This window comes from Leptopilina boulardi, unplaced genomic scaffold (assembly GCF_019393585.1).
Source record: "Leptopilina boulardi isolate dan_hultmark-lab unplaced genomic scaffold, ZJU_Lbou_2.1 LbouV2_38, whole genome shotgun sequence".
Taxonomy (NCBI): Eukaryota; Metazoa; Arthropoda; class Insecta; order Hymenoptera; family Figitidae; genus Leptopilina; species Leptopilina boulardi.
In genome coordinates, this window is record NW_026137951.1 from 2,515,981 (window position 1) to 2,534,489 (window position 18,509).

General features: G+C 25.9%; 7 protein-coding genes across 8 annotated transcripts in view; 1 reads left to right on the top strand and 6 right to left on the bottom strand.

The window, feature by feature from the left end:
- LOC127288237 (dynein beta chain, ciliary) overlaps positions 1-18,509 on the top strand; it is a 53,958-nt gene that overhangs the window by 29,402 nt on the left and 6,047 nt on the right. The window contains exons 16-21 of the mRNA XM_051315593.1: positions 12,295-12,826; positions 14,097-14,661; positions 14,972-15,912; positions 15,970-17,422; positions 17,519-17,880; positions 18,000-18,476. Coding sequence (XP_051171550.1) covers positions 12,295-12,826; positions 14,097-14,661; positions 14,972-15,912; positions 15,970-17,422; positions 17,519-17,880; positions 18,000-18,476 — 4,330 coding nt within the window. The remainder of the gene's footprint in view (positions 1-12,294; positions 12,827-14,096; positions 14,662-14,971; positions 15,913-15,969; positions 17,423-17,518; positions 17,881-17,999; positions 18,477-18,509) is intronic.
- LOC127288181 (chymotrypsin-elastase inhibitor ixodidin-like) lies at positions 139-936 on the bottom strand. The gene is made up of 3 exons (XM_051315489.1): positions 800-936; positions 494-621; positions 139-352 (listed from the first exon to the last, which is right to left on the bottom strand). The coding sequence occupies exons 1-3, from the start codon at positions 870-872 to the stop codon at positions 263-265; spliced, it is 291 nt and encodes a 96-aa protein (XP_051171446.1). The 5' UTR covers positions 873-936; the 3' UTR covers positions 139-262.
- LOC127288187 (chymotrypsin inhibitor Ani s 6-like) lies at positions 1,068-1,719 on the bottom strand. Its single transcript, XM_051315495.1, has 3 exons — positions 1,633-1,719; positions 1,427-1,536; positions 1,068-1,304 (listed from the first exon to the last, which is right to left on the bottom strand). The coding sequence occupies exons 1-3, from the start codon at positions 1,679-1,681 to the stop codon at positions 1,218-1,220; spliced, it is 246 nt and encodes an 81-aa protein (XP_051171452.1). The 5' UTR covers positions 1,682-1,719; the 3' UTR covers positions 1,068-1,217.
- On the bottom strand, positions 3,950-5,456 carry LOC127288179 (chymotrypsin inhibitor-like). 2 transcript variants are annotated; one of them, XM_051315486.1, is made up of 5 exons: positions 5,292-5,456; positions 5,050-5,183; positions 4,409-4,880; positions 4,182-4,297; positions 3,950-4,080 (listed from the first exon to the last, which is right to left on the bottom strand). In XM_051315486.1, the coding sequence occupies exons 3-5, from the start codon at positions 4,455-4,457 to the stop codon at positions 3,994-3,996; spliced, it is 252 nt and encodes an 83-aa protein (XP_051171443.1). In that variant the 5' UTR covers positions 4,458-4,880; positions 5,050-5,183; positions 5,292-5,456; the 3' UTR covers positions 3,950-3,993. The 2 variants fall into 2 exon arrangements, with proteins under 2 accessions (XP_051171443.1, XP_051171442.1); XM_051315485.1 differs by lacking the exons at positions 3,950-4,080; positions 4,182-4,297 and having other exon boundaries at positions 4,625-4,880.
- LOC127288177 (cysteine-rich venom protein 1-like) lies at positions 6,048-7,386 on the bottom strand. The gene is made up of 4 exons (XM_051315483.1): positions 7,278-7,386; positions 6,823-6,956; positions 6,382-6,579; positions 6,048-6,264 (listed from the first exon to the last, which is right to left on the bottom strand). The coding sequence occupies exons 1-4, from the start codon at positions 7,324-7,326 to the stop codon at positions 6,154-6,156; spliced, it is 492 nt and encodes a 163-aa protein (XP_051171440.1). The 5' UTR covers positions 7,327-7,386; the 3' UTR covers positions 6,048-6,153.
- On the bottom strand, positions 9,738-10,669 carry LOC127288183 (cysteine-rich venom protein 6-like). Its single transcript, XM_051315491.1, has 3 exons — positions 10,541-10,669; positions 10,275-10,393; positions 9,738-9,970 (listed from the first exon to the last, which is right to left on the bottom strand). Exons 1-3 carry the CDS (start codon positions 10,590-10,592, stop codon positions 9,866-9,868), a joined length of 276 nt encoding a protein of 91 aa, XP_051171448.1. The 5' UTR covers positions 10,593-10,669; the 3' UTR covers positions 9,738-9,865.
- On the bottom strand, positions 10,947-11,949 carry LOC127288186 (venom peptide SjAPI). The gene is made up of 3 exons (XM_051315494.1): positions 11,791-11,949; positions 11,318-11,436; positions 10,947-11,090 (listed from the first exon to the last, which is right to left on the bottom strand). Exons 1-3 carry the CDS (start codon positions 11,837-11,839, stop codon positions 11,007-11,009), a joined length of 252 nt encoding a protein of 83 aa, XP_051171451.1. The 5' UTR covers positions 11,840-11,949; the 3' UTR covers positions 10,947-11,006.

An 18,509-nucleotide genomic window follows, 5' to 3' on the forward strand; every position in this document is an offset into this window, starting at 1 on the left:
GTTTCAAATGCAACTGACAATTTTTACCTAGAAATCGATTTTTATACATTTCTTGCTGTTTATTTTTTCTCACTAAACAACAGCTTCTTACAGTTACACATTATAATGATAAGAAGAAAAAGAGTGACAAACAGGAAATATTTAGCGGGGATTTTTTTTTTATTTGTATTTCGACAATAAATTTACTGTAAATGGAAAATTTAGTTATTGTACAAATATGCAAAAAAAAAAAAAAATATATGCAAATTTTTTTTTTTTGCTTTTATCTACAATTTCTTTCTTCAACACACTGTTCGTCAGTTTTTGATTTTCTAACAAAACCCCGTGGACACTCACAACCCGGTACACATTCCTGTTGACAAAAAAAAAAAAAAAATTTGAAATTTCGATTAAAATGAGACAGAAAAAAATTATTAATTTGAATTTTTGATTAAAATAAGGTATAGAAAAAAAAATTATTAAATTAATGAAAATTAAAAACAATGTAACCTACCTTTGTGCATACAATTCGAGATGGATTTCTTAAAGTGTCACAATTTTTCTGACACTGTAAACGTTTGCCACATTCATTCCACACTTCATCTGGTGCACAACGTCCACCTGCTTCAACATTTATTGTAGCTAAAAAAAAAGAAAAAAAAAAAATTATATATTTTTAATTAAAAAAAAAAAGTTTTGAAAACAAATTTTATTAATTTGAAATTAATAATTATTTAATAAATAATAAATAATTATTGATCGTTTAATTTATTTATGGCTTCTGTAGAAATTAGTGCCAATCGGGAATCCCTGAACTTACTTGAAAATACAAACAATACAATAAAAACAGTAATAACGAACGGTGACATTTTTATCATAATTCTTAGAAGCATTAAATGCAACTAACAATATAGAATTTAAAACGTTCTTTATACAGTAAATGCTATTTTCTTTTTTGTTGTATAATACTTTTTTTTTTACATTTACTCGTAAATAATAAAGGGAAAAATGAAAATAAATAAGGAAAATTTTGCTGAATAATTTATTTGTCATTTCAGTTAAAACATTTGATGGATTTCATTTTATTATTTTAATAAAAAAAAAAATAATAATAATAATTTTTATAATATCGCATTAGAGAATAATTCCAAGCAACATGTAAAATAAACATTGATTTTATAACAAAATTTATAACATAATTTATCTTTTGTTGCAAAAAAAATAAAAAATAAATTTTTTTAACATTCTTCTTCACGTACACAATGTCGAACTCTTCGAGATAATCTAATGTAACCAGGACGGCATTTGCAACGTGTTATACAAGACTGTGAACAAGAAAAATAGTTTTTGCATATTTAAAATTTTAAAGATTTTTCCTTTTTTTTTAATATAATGGGAAATTTTTTAATAAAAATGAATTTTTTTTATCAGTGAAAAATTAACTTACTCCAGTGCATCTAATAAGATCTGGATTTCTTATATTCTCGCATGTTTTTAAACATGGATCACATTCACCCCACACTTCATTTGGTCCACAAATTTGGGCTTCTATTGTAGCTATACGAGAAAAAACAAACGAAAATTTAAATTTAAATTTATTCATATAATATTTCCAAGGGGGCTGTGTATATTTTATATAAAATTATAACTCACCTATAGATGCAATGAAGACAATGAATAAAGTAATAAAAAATGTTGACATTTTGTTGTAATTCTTAAAAATTTCAAATGGAACTGTCAATTTTCGAATTTGATGCAATTTTTATACAATTTTTTTTTTTTTTTTTGCTGTTTATTTAAAAAGAAAAAAAAAGAAAACAAGGAAAGATTTGCGATAATTTCTTTTATTTAGACAATAAATAATCTGACTTGTACCAAATTTGAAATTTAATTTTTTGTTTCAAAAAAATTTTCTTTTTTGCAATATTATTGTAAATTATTATTAATTATTTTATTTTTTATTTTTATATGTTTTTAAATAATAATTAATTATTTTTTTTGTTAATTTTGTGTATGAATAATTTCCATTCTTTCATTATAATCGAACTTATCTTTCATCTATATATGTATATAGAAGGAAAATTTCCAAACTGGTTTTTTAGCAATTTTTTTTATTCAACCATATTGTTACTCTTTCCATTATTTGTTGATATATATATATTTTTTTTAATAATTCAGCAATTTCTTATCAATACACAATTATGATTAGTTTGAGATATTCTAACGTAATCTTGTAAACATCTGCAGCCTCTAACACAGCCCTGTCGACATAAAAATAATATTTTTTGGTCTCTAAATTAAAAAAAAGAAAAAAAATATTTTTACACCGAAAAAAATAAAATCTCCAAATGAGAAGAAAATTCCGCTCATAAATTACTTTTACATTTTATTTTCAATATACGAATATTCATCTACAAAAAGGAGGTTTTTTCTTCTTTATTTGAGAATATTTTTATTAAATGATAACTTTTAATATTTTCTCTTTGATTGAATTTATTCATTTGCATTTAAGATTTTTTTTCTATAATTGAAATTATTCCTCTCAAAATGAAACAAATTTATGCTGTAAAAAAGATTTTTATAGTTTCATTTTATTTTGTTGCGCGCATCTTCAAACTGTTTGAAAAGTGACAGTTCAAAATAAAATGGACAACGAGCTGAAAAATCTGTTATCTGAAATTGGACTTTCTACATTAATTATTTAATTAACAAATTTTTCACTGAAAATTAAGGTTTTAATGTATAAAAAATTATTTCTATTCATATTAAAAACTGTGATAAATTTATTATAATTTATCAACAATGCGATCTGTTTAACCCCTATTTTTTCTAGGGTTAGAATTTAATAATATTCAAATCAGAATTGATTATTTCATCAATTTAACCTCTACACTATTTTAAAAATATATTTACTTTGATTTAAATAATCCATTAACTTTTTTTCACTTGAATACTGAGCACTTTATTTTAAAATGAACAAAAACTAAAAACATTTTTAACAACCTGAAAATCTTTGGTACTTTATTGTATAAAAACTCAGCTCGTGTTTTCGCCGTCTATATTTTTTCTCCAAAAATGGTTCCTTTCATTATAAATTACTTAATCCGAGTAATAACGAGTAAATTAAATCATAAATTTCTTTTAACCCTGTAAAGAAGGTTGACATTTCTGAATTTGACGTAAGTTTGAAACAAGATGAATAAATCTTTATTTGAAATTATTCCTCTCAAAATATAAAAGAGGAAAATCCTCTCAATTAGATATGAAAACTTTAGTGCCCATATATAAAAGGAAAAGTTGCTGCAAAAGAAGAGGAATCCTGTAAATTTGAGAACTTTTTTTTTTCGGTGTAAACATAAATAAATTTAATTCGAAAAAAATTTATATATTACTAGAGGACAAGAAGTGATGTTTGAATCTTTTATATCTTCACAACTTTTCGGACAAAGTGAACCACACTCAGTCCATATTGAATTTTCTCCACATTGTTGAGAATTTATAGTTTCTGTCCAAAAAAAAAAAATGTTATCAATATTTTTAAATAAATAAATTGCGTTTTGTATTATTTCCACAGATTTTATTTTATTTTCTTTATATTTTATTTTATTTATTGTGCCAAAATTATAAATAACTTACTTGCAAATGCAAACAGTACAATGAATAAAGTAATAAAGAATAATGACATTTTGTCGTTATTTTTTCAATTAAACAACAACTGATATTGAATCGTCTTTTATACAATGTATAACGTACAATAATTTTTTTTTATTTATAAAATTATTGAGGAAAAATGAGGAAAAATTTCGCTGGTAAATATTTGCAAAGTTTCTTTATTTTTTATTAATAAAAAATTTACAAATTTTTTATTTTACAATAGAAGAATAATAATTTTCAATTTATTATTTATTTCCAAACATAAATATGAATTTAATTAATTAATTCAGTTAAAATTATTAAAAATAGCTGATATGCTATAAAAATTGAAAAATTCAATTAAAATTATTAATTATTAACTTAACAGTCTCTTTCTGATACACATCGTCTATTATGCTCTGATATTCTAACGTAACCTTGTCGACATACACAACCAGCTACACATTCCTGTTGACAGAAAATTATAATATCAAAAAATTATTTCCTTAATATTGGAGAAAAAAAAAGTGTAAGAAAATTTAGAAAAAAAAAAATAATAATAAACGTACCAAAGTGCAAAATCTTGTACGTGGATTTCTTACATCCTCACAAGTTTTTTGACAACGCAAAGGTTTACCACAAGTTGTCCAAACCTCATTTCCTCCACATTGAGCATTTATTGTTGCTATACAGACAATAATTATTATTTTAAAAACAAAGATTAATTAAAATTAATTATTATTAATTAATTATTATAAATTATAAAAATATTATGAAAGAATGAAAAATAACTTACTTGCAGATGCAAACAGTACAATGAGTAAAGTAATAAAAAAAGGTGACATTTTTTTTTGGAATTTTCAAAACCAACTAATTTTGATTCGAATTTGAAACGATTTTTATACAGTTCTCAATGTTTATATTTTTCTTGGACACATGTTTGACCAGAACATGAAGAGGAAAAAAAAAAGGGAAAAAACAATTTTTATTTCTTTATTTTTTATTATTCCAAACAATATTTATTTAGTATGGAATATTTATTATAATATTTATAATAATTGTATGGTATTTAAAATATTTGTTGAACGTAGGAAAACATTTTTGTTCTTTTATCAATATTTTATAAAGACAATTATTATTTTTTTTTTTTGAAATCAAACACAATTTTTTGGCTTTATATTGGGACAATCTTTTTCTGGAATGCAATTTGGATCTCTTAAATTTCTTCTAATGTAACCCGGAATACATACACAACCTTCGACACAAACCTGTTAACATAAGAACAAATTTTTAAAAATGAAAAATAAAACAAAATTCAGCGAATTAATTGATGCAAAATATTAAAAAAATAGTATTATTTGATTTAGTAGTTATATTATTTTTAACTAAATTTTTAGTTACAAAAACAAAAATGAATAAAAATTTGTTGAAACTTACCGGGGGACATACAATTGGATTTGGGTCAATTAAACCTTCACAATTTACAGGACAATATGAAGCACAACTATCCCAGACTGCATATCGTCCACATCGTGAATCATGTATTTCTCCTGGTTGAGCATTAATTGTTGCTATAGGAATAAAATTTTATTTTTTAAACGCATAAAAAAAGAAAAAAATTAATGAAAATTTTCTAAAGAAAAAAAATTAAATATATTTTATTTATAATAGTAACTTACTTGCGGATACAATTAACACAATGGAAAAATAAATAAAAAGAGGTGCCATTTAAACGAAATTTTTTCCCCAAATAAGAGTGACAATTCCCGAATAAAATCGAATTCTAAATTTTGCTTCTATTATACTTCGCAATATTATATACATACTGATAAGTGAGAGGAGAAACAAGGAAAAATTGTCGGATAATTTTCTATTGGTTTTTAACAAGATGAAACATTAAAGAGGGGAGAAAAAAAAGATTAATAAAAAAAGAGACGTTTGATATGGTAATTTATATTTATATTTATTGCTTTCTGTCTAATACAAAGATCATTGTAAATATAAATATATGTTTATTCTATCAATATTATCGAAAAACAAATTTTTAATTTTGAATTCAATAAGAAAATTTTGAAATTATAATTACATAAAATACAACTTTAATATGGAAAATATCGAAATATTTAATATTCATTTGAATTTATTAATTTTAGTTATACAGTAGCTAATTTTTAGAATCATTGTGCGAAAAAAAAATTATATAGAAAATAATATAAATTATTAATATATTTCTTTATTGTAATTGTATAATATTATAAAAGCAAATATAGTGTTTCAAATTGTGGAAAAAATGATTTTTAAATAATAATAATTATTATTATAAAAAGTATTCTTAAATTTATAGATGCATTAAATATTGAAAGAAAATAATTTATTTTAGCGATAATTTAATTTTTTTTTATGTGTGTATTTTAATTAAAAAGGAAGGGAAAACCTTTTTTACATTTTTTTCAATTTTATTAGATATATACAAATACAGTAAATTTTTTTTACTAAAAATCAAACATAAATTTTACATTAAAAAAATGTTTTTCTTCTAAATTACTCATCAGTTCGCTTTAAAAATGGACAATCTTCTTCTGGAATACAATTTGGATCTCTTAAATTTCTTCTAATGAAACCAGGAAGACATACACAACCTTTTATGCATACCTATTTTATAATTATAAATTAATTATTATTGTTTTTAATTAAATTCTAAATTGAAGGAAATTTTTTTTTTTATATTTTCATTTCAATTTAAAGATTATATAATATTTATAAACTTACCGCGGGACACATAATTGGATCTGGATCATTTAAACCTTCACAATTTGTAGGGCAATATGAAGCACAATCACTCCACACTGCAAATCGTCCACATCGTTGATTTTTTTTCGGACAATTTTCCTTCAAAACACATTCTCCACTAGTCTCAGATTTTCTTATGTAACCTTCCATACAATTACATCCAGGACGACATAACAACTATAGTAAATAAATTACATTTTAAAATAGTTAGTAAATTAGAACTATAGTAAATAAATTACATTTTAAAATAGTTAGTAAATTAGAACTATAGTAAATAAATTACATTTTTGAAAATAGTTAGTAAATTAGAATTTTTACAAATTACCTACCTTAAATGTTAACAAAAAAAAATTTCTATTTATTTTAGAAAGTTTGAAAAAATTTTCCTTTTAAAATAAATAAAATTATGTTGAAACTTACTGAATAGCATCTAATAGGATTTGGATTATTAATACTATCACAAGAAGGTGCGCAAGGTGATTGACAAAAACTCCATACAGCGTTTGGACCACAATCTCTGACTGGCATAACGTCACTCTGAGCGTTTATAACATCTATAATAATAATAAATAATATAATAATATAATAATATAATAATATAATATAATAATAATATAATAATAAATAATATAATAATAATAATTATTATTATTTTCATTCAATTTTTTTTATTTCAATTTTAAATAAAAATTGAAATAAAAAAAATTAAATGAAAATTTTGAAATAAAAAATAATAATAAAAATTAAATTATTTTAATTAAATTATTAATTTCTTTTCAAATAATTTTAAATATTTAATTTTTTAATTAATAATTCTAATGAAATAATGAAAATCTATTGTTTTGCAAAATATAATTATAGAAATATTTTCTCACTTGCTAAAACAAATGTTGCAATAAATAAACAAATGTTGAACATTGACATTTCTTTCAGTTTTTTTTTAATGCAACTCACAAAACGTTTAAATCAAATTTAGTTTTTATTCTGTGAAGCTTTTTATACATTTTTTGTTATCTCTTCATTTTATTTATAATTCTTTCGTCAAACTGTAAATAAAAAAAAAAAAAAAAAAATTCTTATGAATCACATGATTGTAATATTGCTATTGAGTCGGTTATAAAAAATATGATGTTTTTATATTTTTTGTTTATTAAGACATTATTTATTTTATACAAATTAAAATAAAAATTTCAAATTTTATAAACATATTTAATAATTATAATCTAATTGTTTGTAAATGTTAATAATTTATGTTTAATATGATTTTTGATGAATAATAATAAACATAAAAATTTATATTATATAATATAATAATTATTTATAATTTTTTTAATTCTTTAATATAAGTTTGAATAACAGATTTGAAAGAGATTTTTTTTTATCTTGGACAATTTCGAGGTAGGATACATTTTCCATTGATTTTATTTCTAACGTATCCCCAGATACATTGGCAACCTGGTGTACATTGCTGTATAAAAGTTCAAAAAACAAAAATTTAGTCTAATTTTTCTATCAGGCTCAAATATTAAATAAGTATAAAAAATAAATATTAAAAATAAACAAAAATTTAAAAAATAAAAATAATTTAAATTATTTTTATTTTTGAATTAATAATTAATAATTTTTTTTATATAATTAGACAAACCTAATTAAAATAATAAATATTTAGACGAGTATTTAGAAAATATTTTCTATATTAAAATTATATTTATGTAGATATAAAAAAACAGGGTTAAATCTACACGTATTTTTTTTTAACCCCTTGACAGTCCAGGGCCCATATGTGGCCAGAAAAAGTCGTGCCACCTTTGTGCAAGTGGCCATATATGGCCATCGCAAAAAAATAATACTAAATTTAATTTGATTCGCCTGAAATTTGTTACTCGGGGGTTTATGGGGTCGCTGAATCCAAATTTGAAGTCAGATTTCAAAAAAACAAAATGGCGGACCCAAAATGGCGACCATGAAAACTTAAAATTTATCAGATTTACATGAAACTCGTTGCTCAGGGGTTTTCGGGGTCTCTGATTACGAATCTGAGGTCGGTTTTTCAAAATTCAAAATGGCGGATCCAATATGGCGGATAATTTAAAAATTAATGCGTTTTGACCACAAATTGTTACTCGGGGGTTTTCGTAGTCGCTGAATTCGAATTTGAGGTCAGTTTTTTAAAATTCAAAATGGCGGATCCAATATGGCGGACAAATTTTTAAAAAATCAAACCGATTTGCCTGAAATTTGTTACTCGGGGGTTTTTGGGATCGCTGAATTCGAATTTGAGGTCGGTTTTTTGAAATTCAAAATAGAGGATCCAATATGGCGGACAAATTTAAAAAAAAATTTTTTTTTTAAATTTGTCCGCTATACTGGATCTGCCATTTTGAATTTTGAAAAACTGACTTCAAATTCGAATTCAGCGACCACAAAAACCCCTGAGTAACAAATTTCAGGCAAATCGGTTTGATTTTTTAAAAATTTGTCCGCCATATTGGATCCGCCATTTTGAATTTTGAAAAACTGACCTCAAATTTGAATTTAGCGACCCCAAAAACCCCCGAGTAAAAAATTTCAGTCAAATCGGATTGATTTTTTAAAAAATTGTCCACCATATTGGATCCGCCATTTTGAATTTTGAAAAACTGACCTCAAATTCGAATTCAGCGACCACAAAAACCTTAAATATGATGAAGTCATATTTTTTTGGAAACTTTTTTTTCGGACCGTTTTAGGCCCACCAGCGATTTTTAACTGGACTGCGAAGGGGTTAATATTATATGCATACGTGCTAATATGACTGCGATTATCAATAATACAATAAACAACTTTTTCAAAGTTTTTGGTGAAATTTTAAATAAAATTTTACTTTCAGAAAATGTTTTTATACTGCTTACAACATTGATAAATACTGGTTGTATTTTCCTTGTTTGATAATAATACGTGATCAGAAATACAACGCACATCTTTATGATTCGAAATCTGATTGAAACAAAGCTTTTCGAATAAGGAAAAGTGTTAATGGTTTATTAATTAATAATTTATTAATAATAATTAGTTAATAATAATTAATTAATAATAATTTATTAATTTATTAATAAAATAATTCAATTTTTTAAAGTGTAATAAATAATAAATCGAAATTAAATCACGGAATCCGCGAAATAAGGTCGCGATTTTCGTGAAACTTAGTCGTAGATTTCAGTAAATTAATAAACTATAAAATTAATTAAACTTCATCATATTTATTGAAAACACTTTATACACATAATTTGTATGAAAAATTCTCTTAAATGAGTTATATTAACAAACATTGATTATAAAAGAAAAAATAGTGTAAATTTTCTATTTTATATATATATTTTTTTTTCTCAAAATATACAATATTATAATATTGTGTAAATTTATTGGTGTTATAAAATTAAATTGCCATTCGATTTTAATTTTTAAAAATTACCAATTTTTCAAATTATTGATAAGGTAACCAGGGACAGGCACAATTTTTTATACAAGTTGAATTCGTTCGAGAAACTCTAATGTAACCCTTAACACAAACACAACCACCTCTACAGATCTGTGAACATAAGAAAATATAATAATAAATTATAATATAGCAATAAAATAATAAAATAAATAATAAAATTGTAAAATAATAATTATAAATTAACAAAAACAGTTACATATACTCGTGACAAAAAAATTATATTTTCAAGAAATAATTTCAATAATCCTTGTAAATATTTTTTTCATACACTAAAAAAAAGAAAAATATTATAATAAGAGGAAAATTTTTCCTTTTTTTATTATTATTGTAACTGTAAAGGTAAATTTTTTTAGTTTTATAAAAAAATTTTTTTAAAAAAATAAATTAATTTTACCGTAGGACAAACGGTTGGTTGATTTTCAATTAAGCCTTCACAAGTTCTAGGACAAACTGGAGCACAAAATCTCCAAATTGCATGTGGTCCACAAAATGGAACTGCTTCTGGTTGAGCATCTATGATATAGATAGGCAAATAATTTTTTAAAAGAAATTTAAATTAAAGAAAAATTTTTTTTTTCTTAGAACCCATTCTTTAAAATATAGTATTCTGTGAGCTATTTATAAATTTATTATAAAAGTATTCGTAAAATTATTACTTACACGTAGATGCAACTAGTGCAATGAATAAAGTAATAATAAAAATAGGTGACATGTTATGTAATTCTTACAAATTTCAAATATAACTGAGAACTGAAGAATTTGAATCCATTTTTAAGTAGAACTTGTTTGTTTTCTTTAAATATTTTTTAGGAAAACACGAATAAGCACTTCCATTAATATGCGTAAAAATATAAATAAGGAAACATTTATTATTATATTTTTAACCAGATAAAACATATAACAAAGTTAACAAAAAAAGAGACGAACCTTCATAAAACACTTTTTTTTTAAATTTGATGATACAATAATTTTTTTTGCCTTTTTTTATATTACCTAAATCCATCTCTTGCTATTTATTTACATTCTAATCAGTTGCAGGTAAAATCAAAATAATTTTATCAATAACTTAAATATATTTAAATTTATTAATTTATTTTTTATAAGTAATATTTACAATCGTTATTAATTAGCAATCTTGCTTTGAGACACATTTATAAGTTTTATCATGTCTTATAAATCCTGATTTACATTGACATCCAATGTAACAACTCTGCAAATAAATAAATAATAATAATTTTAATAAAATTGAAAAATAATTTTAAAAACTTTTTTTAAAAATTTGTTTGAATTCAAAGAATAGAAATTAAATTAAAAAATAGAAATAATAAAAAATTTAAAATTAAAATAATTGAAGCTTTAAAAAAATAATTAAAGATTTTCGTGAATAAAATTAATTAAAATTTCGCATTATTTAAAATTAAATTAATTAATACTTACCGCAATGCATGCAACATTTGCTCTGTTATCGTTACATATTTCAGGGCACTGTGTTCCACAAGTTGTAAATTCTTCATTGGGACCATTACATTCAAGACCTGTTGGTTCATGACCCAATTCTGAATTAAAAAAAAAAAAGATTTAATTTTTCGCATTACAATTAATTAATTAATAATTAACTGTTGCACTTCATCTAACAATAGATTCAAAAATATTATTAAACAAATAAATTTACCTTAAAGATATAATATATTTCAATTTTAATTAAATAATTAATGTAAATATTAATTAAAATCAAAATTAAACATTTTATATAAAACTGAATTAAAAAAATTAGGTATATAAATAAATAAAATAAATAAATATAGTTTGAAAGGGAATTTAAAAAAATGTATATAAAAACAATTTTCTAAATATTAAGTAATTAAATTAGTATTTTATCAAAATAAATCGATAAAAAAAAAAATACTTACGAGCTGTTGTAATTGTTAAGGCTAATAGAAGAACAAAAACGCGAAACATATTGACGATGGAATTATCGCTTCTGATATTTTTCTAATGCAAAACATTATTTTATACCAGTATGAGCAACAATTAGTTACATAAGTAACATTAATTATCATATAACACTATTTTTACAATGCGCTTAGCTGTTTATTTATCATCAGCGATATATAATTGAGAGAATATCATGATTCTTCCTTTCTATTAATAAACAATGATCACCAACACAAGATAATATATTTGTGGAAACAAATATTATAGTGTTGAATAAAATTCTGAATTTCATTTTTAAAACTATTATCATCTTATTTTTATTATAAATTTTTGTTCGAAATTTTTAGACAAATATTTATTTTCTATTATCATACATTATAATATAATTATTTACAAATAAATAATTTACTAAAACGATTAAAAATTTTCAATTTTAATAATTAATAATGTTTAAAAAATATTATATTTTTATTCAATAGGTACAATTGCAAAATTTAATAACATCAAAATTCATTGCTCATTTTTTGGAGGAAGTTTCGAGTTGGCAAAAAAAATTAAGTATCGCCGATCAAGTAACGACAGTTTGGTTTGAAGTACAACGAACATGGATGCATTTGGAAAGTATTTTCATGTCATCGGAGGACATAAGAAATCAATTACCAGTTGATGCTGAACGTTTTGTGCGTATTGATAAAGAATTTAAAGCAATGACCGAAGATATGTCAAAAACGCCAAATGTCGTACAAGCAACAAATCGCGATGGTTTAGCTGGATCACTTGAAATTTTACAACATGAATTAGTTTTATGTGAAAAAGCACTTGCCGAATATCTTGAAACAAAACGTCTTGCATTTCCAAGATTTTATTTTGTCTCATCAACTGATTTACTTGATATACTATCAAATGCAACACAACCGGCAGTTGTCGCAAAACATTTGACAAAATTATTTGATTCAATGGCAAGATTAAATTTTGCCGAAACTAAAGAGGGCGAACCTAAACGAATTATAGGTATAAAAATAAAATTATTATTATTATCTCTCTATATTATAAAAAGATTTCGCCGCCGTTTCAGTACCCCTTTGACCATGACCTTTGACCTTGACCTTTGACCTATGACCTTTGACCTCTTTTGCCCTCAAAATTTAGGTCAAATTTAAGAGCAGTTTTGACCCTAAATTTTGAGGTTATGTTCGTTTCTAGACTCTGTATATAGCGGCAAGTCCCCTCCCCTTCCCCGCCAGAAATGACATAAATTTTGAGGTTATATTCGTTTCAAGGCTCTGAATATAGCCGCAAGTCCCCCCTCCATCCTCTCATTTCCCCTCCTCCGCCAAAAATGACCTAAATTTTGAGGTTATGTTTGTTTTAAGACTTTGAATAAAGCAGTAAGTCCTTCCCACATCTCTCTCCGTATTTCCCGCCAAAAATGACTTGAATTTAAAGGTTATGTTCGTTTCAAGACTTTTTAATAATTTATTGGTTTTTAGGCAATTTCATTGAAATTATTTTTAAAAATAATTTCTTAATGTCAATTTTAACTTATTTAATTATTTATTTATTATTAATTTAATTTATTTATTAATATAAAATTTAATAATTTTAATTTTAATAATATTTATTCAGATTTCAATAAATTTGTAATAATAATTCTTTGAAATAGGTGGTTCATTTGGAAAATTTTATTTGAATTTGTAAGGAATTTTTTCATTTTCCAGGAAAACATTCTATTCAAAAAAATGGAATAAAATTGATTATTCTTAGTCTATTGCAATTTAATTTCAATTGGTATGTTTTTTTTGAAGGTAATACGTGTTGTTTGAAGGTAAAAAAATAATAGAGACATGCTGATTAATTTTATTTGAATTTGTAAGGAATTTTTTCATTTTCCAGGAAAACATTCTATTCAAAAAAATGGAATAAAATTGATTATTCTTAGTCTATTGCAATTTAATTTCAATTGGTATGTTTTTTTTTGAAGGTAATACGTGTTGTTTGAAGGTAAAAAAATAATAGAGACATGCTGATTAATTTTATTTGAATTTGTAAGGAATTTCTTTATTTTCCTGGAGAATATTCTATCTAGAATATCATTTTTAACAAAGTTGTATAATTGTGTTTTCAAATTTCAGAATTGGTTTCTTTAAATTTTTTTTATAATAAACAAGGCAACACTCAATTTTGCGCGTTTAATTTTGCTAGTTATAAATAAAATCTAATTATCAAATTTTAATTTTCAAATTATAAGAAAAATTTAATGTTAATTAATATTTAATTAAAGGTATGCACGCAAAGGATGGTGAATATGTGGAATTTACAAATTACGAAATGATATGCGATGGTGCAGTGGAAGTTTGGTTGAATCGTCTTCAAATGGCAATGAGAGTGTCAATTCGTCATTATTTCAGTGAATCAGTGGTATTGTATGAGGAGAAACCACGTGAGCAATGGCTATTTGATTATCCAGCGCAAGTATCATTGTGTGGCACACAAATATGGTGGACCACTGAGGTGACATTGGCTTTTGGTAGATTGGAGGAGGGTTATGATAATTCAATAAAGGATTATCTCAAAAAACAAATATCACAATTAAGTACATTAATTTCACTTTTACTTGGTGAATTAAGTAAACAGGATCGTCAAAAAGTGATGACAATTTGTACAATTGATGTTCATTCGCGAGATGTTGTTGCTAAATTGGTACAAGCTAAAGTTGAAACTGCACAGGCATTTCAATGGCAGAGTCAATTGCGACATCGATGGGATGAAAAGGAAAAGGATTGCTTTGCCAATATTTGCGATGCACAATTTAAATATTCACATGAATATCTTGGAAATACTCCTAGGTTCGTGTTGCATCTTCATTAAATGATTTTGTGGTTGTTATATTAATTTTATTTACAAATTGTTTCCATAGTAACTGTTACTATGGTTGGCATTATCAAAGTAACCATTTTAGTGGTAACAGTTGCTATATTAGTAACCGTTGCCATAGTTACAGTTGCTAGAGGAACTAAAGTGGACGTACGGACGGACAGACAGACAGACGCTAAAGTCTAACTATAATTATTTCGGCCCTAGGGACACGAAACCCTAAAAATAAAATCCATTTTTTACATTAACTAAATAATAAAATGCCTAATTAATTTTTTGCAGACTAGTAATAACGCCTCTAACAGACAGATGCTACATAACTCTAACGCAATCACTTCATCTTGTAATGGGTGGTGGTCCAGCTGGGCCGGCAGGAACGGGAAAAACGGAAACAACGAAAGATTTAGGAAGAGCATTGGGTATAATGGTGTATGTGTTCAATTGTTCGGAGCAAATGGATTATAAATCATGTGGTAATATTTATAAAGGACTTGCGCAAACGGGAGCTTGGGGTTGTTTTGATGAATTCAATAGAATTTCTGTTGAGGTACTATCAGTTGTTGCAGTGCAAGTGAAATCGGTACAAGACGCAATAAGAGATAAGAAAAATAAATTTAATTTTATGGGTGAAATTATTGCACTTGTACCAACAGTTGGTATATTTATAACAATGAATCCAGGTTATGCGGGACGTACTGAATTGCCAGAGAATTTAAAGGCACTATTTCGACCATGCGCAATGGTTGTACCTGATTTTGAATTGATTTGTGAAATTATGTTGGTCGCTGAAGGTTTTCAAGAGGCGAAAATTTTAGCAAGAAAATTTATTACACTTTATACATTATGTAAGGAATTATTGTCGAAACAAGATCATTATGATTGGGGTTTGAGGGCTATTAAATCGGTGTTGGTTGTTGCTGGTAGTTTAAAACGAGGTGATCCTGGAAGACCAGAGGAAGAGGTTTTAATGAGAGCGTTAAGGGATTTTAATATTCCAAAAGTTGTTTCTGATGATCTTCCAGTTTTTATGGGTTTAATAGCGGATCTATTTCCCGCACTCGATGTTCCTAGAAAGAGGGATATTGATTTTGAGAAAACAGTGAAGCAGGCAGCTGCCGATTTACTTCTTCAGCCGGAAGATGGTTTTATTTTGAAAGTCGTTCAATTGGAGGAGTTACTTGAAGTTAGACACTCGGTTTTTATTGTCGGTTTAGCTGGATGTGGTAAGGAATTATTTTTCAACGTGTTTGTGGTTCTAATTTAATTTTTGATAATTTCAGGTAAAACAAAAGTGTGGAATACTCTGTTTAGAACGTATCAGAATATTAAGAGGAAACCAATTTACAATGATTTGAATCCAAAAGCAGTGACAAATGATGAATTATTTGGAATTATTAATCCAGCAACTCGTGAATGGAAGGATGGCCTATTCTCAGTGATAATGAGAGAGCAGGCTAATCTTGGAGGTGAGAATCCGAAATGGATTGTCCTAGACGGTGATATTGATCCAATGTGGATTGAATCGTTGAATACGGTTATGGATGACAATAAAGTATTGACTCTGGCGAGTAATGAAAGAATAGCTTTGACCCCGGCTATGAGACTTTTATTTGAAATATCGAATCTACGAACAGCGACTCCAGCTACTGTTTCAAGAGCCGGAATTCTCTATATCAATGCTCAGGATTTGGGTTGGAATCCCTATGTGACGAGTTGGATTGAAAAGAGAACATTGTCAAGTGAAAAATCAAGTTTGGTGATGCTGTTCGATAAATATATTCCCCAATGTTTGGAAACATTGAGAACGAGATTTAAAAAAATTACACCCATCGCTGATATGGCACACGTAGAAATGCTCTGTCATTTATTGAATTGCCTTCTAGTTCCCGAATTAACAGCAAATGATTTTTCCAAAGATGATTATGAATTATATTTTGTATTCGCGGCAGTTTGGGCATTTGGATCATCAATGTTTCAAGATCAGGCTGTTGATTATCGAGTTGAATTTACCAAATGGTGGGTTAATGAATTTAAACAAGTGAAATTTCCCGCTCAGGGAACAGTTTTTGATTATTACATTGATTCGGAGACGAAAACTTTTGCACCATGGTCACAACGATTGCCACGATTTGAACTTGATCCTGATATTCCATTACAGGCGGTTCTTGTCTATACGTCAGAATCAATAAGGATACGATATTTTTTAGATTTATTGATGAATGAAAAACATCCTGTAATGTTGGTTGGTACAGCTGGTTGTGGTAAGACTGTATTGGTTTCAGAGAAATTGTTACAACTCTCGGAGAATTATGCTGTGACTAATGTGCCATTTAATTTTTATACAACATCAGAAATGTTGCAAAAAATATTGGAGAAACCATTAGAGAAGAAAGCTGGTAGAAATTATGGACCACCGGGTAATAAGACTTTGGTGTATTTTATTGATGATATGAATATGCCGGAAGTTGATACATATGGAACGGTGCAACCACATACTTTAATAAGACAACATTTGGATTATGAACATTGGTACGATAGAACAAAATTAACATTGAAGGATATTCATAATTGTCAATATGTGAGTTGTATGAATCCTACGGCTGGATCATTTACCATTAATCCAAGATTACAGAGGCACTTTGCTGTGTTTGCTGTTAGTTTTCCTAATGCTGAATCATTGACCACTATTTATGCCTCAATATTGTCTCAACATTTAGCAAATATCGAGCATAGGTAAATTATTTTTTTTTAAAACATTTTATATAATAATATTTGTGTAAAAACACTAAAAAAAGTAATTTTTAATTCAAAAACTTTTTTTTTGGTCAGATTTCCTGTGAATGTTACTAGTTTATGTAAAAATATTGTCCAAGCTTCTCTTCAATTGCATAATCGTTCTGCACAAGTGTTTCTACCAACAGCCGTTAAATTTCATTATATTTTTAATTTACGCGATTTATCCAATTGCTTCCAAGGATTGTTATTTAGTACGAATGAATGCCTACAAATCCCTTCGGATTTTCTTCGATTGTGGCTTCACGAGACACAGCGTGTCTATGGTGACAAGTTGGTTGATGAGAAGGACATTGAAAATTTTTATAAATTTCAACTTGATATATTGAAGAAAAATTTTGAGGAAATTGACGAAGGGACAGTTTTGGAAAAGCCAAATATTTACTGTCACTTTGCAGGTAAATTTTTTGTTTGGAAACAGTAGTAAAAGACCGCATTAGTCAGACATTTAAAATTCTAATACATTTAGTGAAAACAATTTAATTTCTCACTCTTTCTTTGTAAAAAAATTTTTAAGGTGGAGTTGGTGAACCAAAATACATGCCGGTCTTGGATTGGCCAGTTCTTCATCGTTTGCTTACTGAAGCTCTAGTCAGCTACAATGATCTAGTATCGGCAATGAATCTTGTTTTATTTGAAGACGCTATGATGCACGTGTGTCGAATAAATCGAATTCTAGAATCACCAAGAGGAAGTGCATTACTTGTAGGTGTCGGAGGTTCAGGAAAACAAAGTCTATCTCGTTTAGCAGCATTTATAAGTTCTCTGGAAGTATTTCAAATACAATTAAGAAAAGGTTATGGAGTTGCTGATTTTAAATTGGAATTAGCTTCGCTCTATACAAAATCAGGATTAAAAAATTTAGGAATTATGTTCCTTATGACTGATGCCCAAGTGCCTAATGAACAATTTTTGGTCCTCATCAATGATATGCTCGCTTCCGGAGAAGTTCCTGATCTCTTTCCAGAAGATGAAGTGGAGAACATAATAGCTGGTGCTTGATTATTATTTTTTTCAATAATATATT